The following is a 3,913-nucleotide window of genomic DNA, read 5'->3' on the forward strand; positions in this document are numbered from 1 at the left end:
ATACATACCTAGTTATTTGTATAAATTATGCCTTTTGTTACTTTTCATATTATATCACATTCCATTAAGTTGGAGTAAAGCATGATGAAATGGTCGTTTGGAGTCAATACAGATGTCTTCTTCTACAGAAAATAATGTATCAAGTCTAAGTACTTAACCCCATCTTCCACTTGCTTCGAATTCCTCCTCCTTAGTGGAATAAATCATGTAGAAAAAAAATAATACATAAATAAATTAAAAAATTAAAATACCCTCGATGGCTGCTTTCAATAGTTCAAAACTTCAACTATATATAGCCTTTTCATTTCAACACTTCACATCCCACTTCTTACTTAGAAGTAGGTTTGAACTTTAACATTAGATATGAGTTTAATAACACTCAAAAACCACTGCATTATTCTACTAGTGACACTGATTTTTCCTGCAATTTGCTATTGTGAAGAAGCCAATTCCCTCTACACTAGAGCAACCTATTATGGCAGCCCCGATTGCTATGGAACCCCTAGTATGTATTTTATTTCTTTTTTAACATTCTCTTCTTATCATCTGCACTAGCATTTTTGGCAAACGTGGTGACGTAGCCACATATAGTGAAGTGTATTAAGTTGAACATCCTTCATAGGAAGTTATATTGAATATATAGAAAATTATACTATGTATGTAGGTTAAGTTGTCTCTGTGTGACCTATATGTCATGAGTTCGAGCAGTGGAAACAACCACTAATGCTTACGCTAGGGTAGACTGTTTACATCACACCTCTTGGGGTTGCTGCCCTTTCTCCGACCCTGCGTGAATGCGAGATGCTTTGTGCATCGAGCTGCCATTTTTATGTAGATCAAAAATAAAAATGTATAGATATATATTAAACCTTAAATATTCTTTGCAAAATCCTTGGCTTCACCAGCAAACACGTGTTTTAGATTGAATTTGCGCAGGTTAAGAATGGGTTGAAGTTGAACAAAAAAGTTACTAACATATTCATATATTTATAAAGCTAAAATATAGGTTACGTGATAAATAATTAGTCCGGGGTATACATGAAATAAAAGGATGGGGAGTTAAATACCTTTGTACTATAAGTGTAAAATTATGTTGCTAATAGTTAGAAGACTCGTATCGTATGTTCCATAACTCGTATTGTATGCCTATAAAGCGATATTTTTCTTATATTATGGTATAATTAAGGTAATTAAAAGTGTGGTTGTTACAACATAAAACAGGCGGAGCATGTGGATTTGGTGAATATGGGAGGAAAATTTATGATGGGAAAGTGAGTGGAGTCTCTAGACTCTACAAAAATGGAACTGGTTGTGGTGCTTGCTACCAGGTATTTTTTTATATATTCTTTTGTGCCGCTTGTTTCTTCTTTCATATTCGTAAATACTTTTACTTATCCACTATTAAAAGTATATTTTTATGTTTACTTGTCCACAAATTAAAAGAAAGACTATCTTTTTCTCCTGTATTATCCTAATCATTAACTATTTATTCAATAAATTATTTTTTAAAACCTTTTGAAATGTTATCATTATTACGGGTAAAATTATAAAATACATAGTTTATTTATTTTTTTTTAAAAAAGGAATGCAACGTAAAAAATGGACAATTAAAAATAAACGGAGAGAATAGTAATAAGCAACTTAAGTATTTTATAGTAACTATAATAATAAGCCTTTCAATTTTGAACTTTTAGATAGCAATGAAAGCGACACCCACTTAACCATTACAAAGGGTGGAAAAGGGTTTTGGTGAAATTTTTTATTTAAAACTTGGAATCAAAATATTAGTTCATGCATTCTCATTTTTGATTTCCGGTAAAGTTATGACCATATTTAGATAAGAAAATCACAAAAAAGAATGAAAATTAATTTCATCTTTCCCTCACAAAATTTCTATTTTTTCGAGATTGGAGTTGTAGTCTGGTGATCAAAATACCACCATTTCGCACGTCTTTCTAATTCCACCAGAGACCATAAAAAGATTAAAAAACGACCCAAAAAGAAACAAAATTTTCATTTCCTATATTATTTTGGCACTTTATTAGTTTCCTATATATGTTGATATTCTTCATATAATTTAATTTTGTTTCTGTAAATTACAAACTATAGGTTAGGTGCAAGATAGCAGGTCATTGCACAGACGAGGGTACAAAAATAGTAGTGACAGATTATGGGGAAGGAGACCATACAGATTTTATACTAAGTGTACGTGCCTATTCAGAAATGGCTAGTCAAGGAATGGCTAATCATTTATTGGCCTATGGAGTTGTTGACGTTGAATATCGCAGGATTCCTTGCCGTTATTATGGTTACAATTTAATGATTAAAGTTCATGAAAACAGTAGGTTTTCTAACTATTTGGCCATTGTCCCAATCTATCAAAGTGGTGCATTTGACGTTGAAGCTGTCGAAGTTTGGCAGGTAAGTCCTACATCCTACCTACCTACCTGCATACATATATATGTCCGGTTGTTTCTAAACCAAATTAGTGATAGTATTAATCTGAGGCGAATACAAAATTTTAAGTTTATGGGTTTTTACAGAAATCTCAAGTTAATATACAATGATAATTGGATTAACGTACTGGTCTTCAAGCTAAATATTCTTATATATTTGATGAAATTTTCAATACAAATACAAGATCTACACAAAAATTACTGAATTCACGGAACTTGAAACTAATGCACTAGATCCGTCCTGATATTAATAATAGTTAATGATAGACTATGGTGTGTTCCCTCATAATTTATTGAACTTTATCCACTGTAATAGTAAAGTCGCATTTTTTTTTTTTGGTTAAGTTAAAGTAACAAATTGTGCATGAATTACTCTAAAAGTTCAAATGACCGTAAGGTTAAGATTCCAGCGCAAAGTTATGGCATGTTACTTGCCGCATCAGCACTTTATCAGTAATTGGAAGAAATTTTTTTTATAGTATAGAAGTCTTGTGTGTCCGCGACCGGATGCAGCTTTACTTTATTGGGTTCATTTAACTCAGTATTTATTTATATATAAAAATAAATACTAATAGATATGAACTAATAACTTTAAAAATATAGCGGATTTATCGTTAGCAATCTTAACCCATAAATTTTGTGCAGGCTGATTGCAAGGAATGGAGGGGGATGAGAAAGGCATATGGAGCAGTATGGGACATGCCAAATCCACCAAAAGGATCACTCACATTCAGGGTTCAAGTCAGCGTCTCTGGTGAGGTCAAGTGGGTGCAGCTCGCCGATGTTCTTCCTGATGAATGGAAGGCTGGCATTGCTTATGACACCAACCTTCTGCTCGACTAAATTCCCCATAGAGAACTACTTAGGCACTAGGCTTGGCTTGCTTTCTTCTTGTTTTCAGTTTCTGTTCTTCAATGTCATGTGATTGCATTCTCGTTGAGTGTTTTACCTAAAGATATATTCATCGAATAAGACGATAGAAGATTAAGAAAATTATGATGGTGTATGGTCTGCATATATAGGCGATAAATTGTGGTGATATAAATAAATAGTGAGATTTTTAGTAATCTTTTTTCTTATTTATAATACATATCTAAACTTTTAGATTGTACAATGAGAATCATTTCAAGAGTTATTCCTATTAAAAGTATAGTCATCAAAGAAAAATAATTGTAGAAACATGATGCTTTTTGGAGGGATATTTGATTTAGTCTTGACTAGAGGCGGAGACAGAATTTCCTATTAAGGGGGTTAAAAAAGAAGAAGTTAAAAGAAGATTGTAGCTAGTGGGAATTGAACCAATGACTTTATAAAGACTTTGAACCCCCTTGTCCGCTAAGCTTTGCATTTGGGTTGTGTTAAAAGAATTTAAAACATAATATATAGAGTTATTCCTATTAAAAGTGTATATTCATCAAAGAAAAAATTGTATAAATATGACACTTTTTAGGGTGGTC

At 32.2% G+C, this 3,913-nt stretch overlaps 1 protein-coding gene across 1 annotated transcript; it reads left to right on the forward strand.

Moving 5' to 3' along the window:
• Positions 1 to 307: 307 nt before the first annotated feature.
• Positions 308 to 3,523, forward strand: LOC104247530 (expansin-like B1). The gene is made up of 4 exons (XM_009803571.2): positions 308 to 505; positions 1,222 to 1,328; positions 2,110 to 2,421; positions 3,102 to 3,523. Exons 1-4 carry the CDS (start codon positions 364 to 366, stop codon positions 3,297 to 3,299), a joined length of 759 nt encoding a protein of 252 aa, XP_009801873.1. The 5' UTR covers positions 308 to 363; the 3' UTR covers positions 3,300 to 3,523.
• Positions 3,524 to 3,913: the final 390 nt, after the last annotated feature.

Source organism: Nicotiana sylvestris, chromosome 8, assembly GCF_000393655.2.
Source record: "Nicotiana sylvestris chromosome 8, ASM39365v2, whole genome shotgun sequence".
Taxonomy (NCBI): domain Eukaryota; kingdom Viridiplantae; phylum Streptophyta; class Magnoliopsida; order Solanales; family Solanaceae; genus Nicotiana; species Nicotiana sylvestris.

Excerpts from the sequence above, each read along its gene's own strand:
- LOC104247530 (XM_009803571.2), top strand. The coding sequence starts at position 364 with ATGAGTTTAATAACACTCAAAAACCACTGCATTATTCTACTAGTGACA. Across the intron at positions 1,329-2,109 it reads GTTGTGGTGCTTGCTACCAG|GTTAGGTGCAAGATAGCAGG; the intron begins GTATTTTTTTAT and ends TACAAACTATAG. Across the intron at positions 2,422-3,101 it reads AAGCTGTCGAAGTTTGGCAG|GCTGATTGCAAGGAATGGAG; the intron begins GTAAGTCCTACA and ends AATTTTGTGCAG.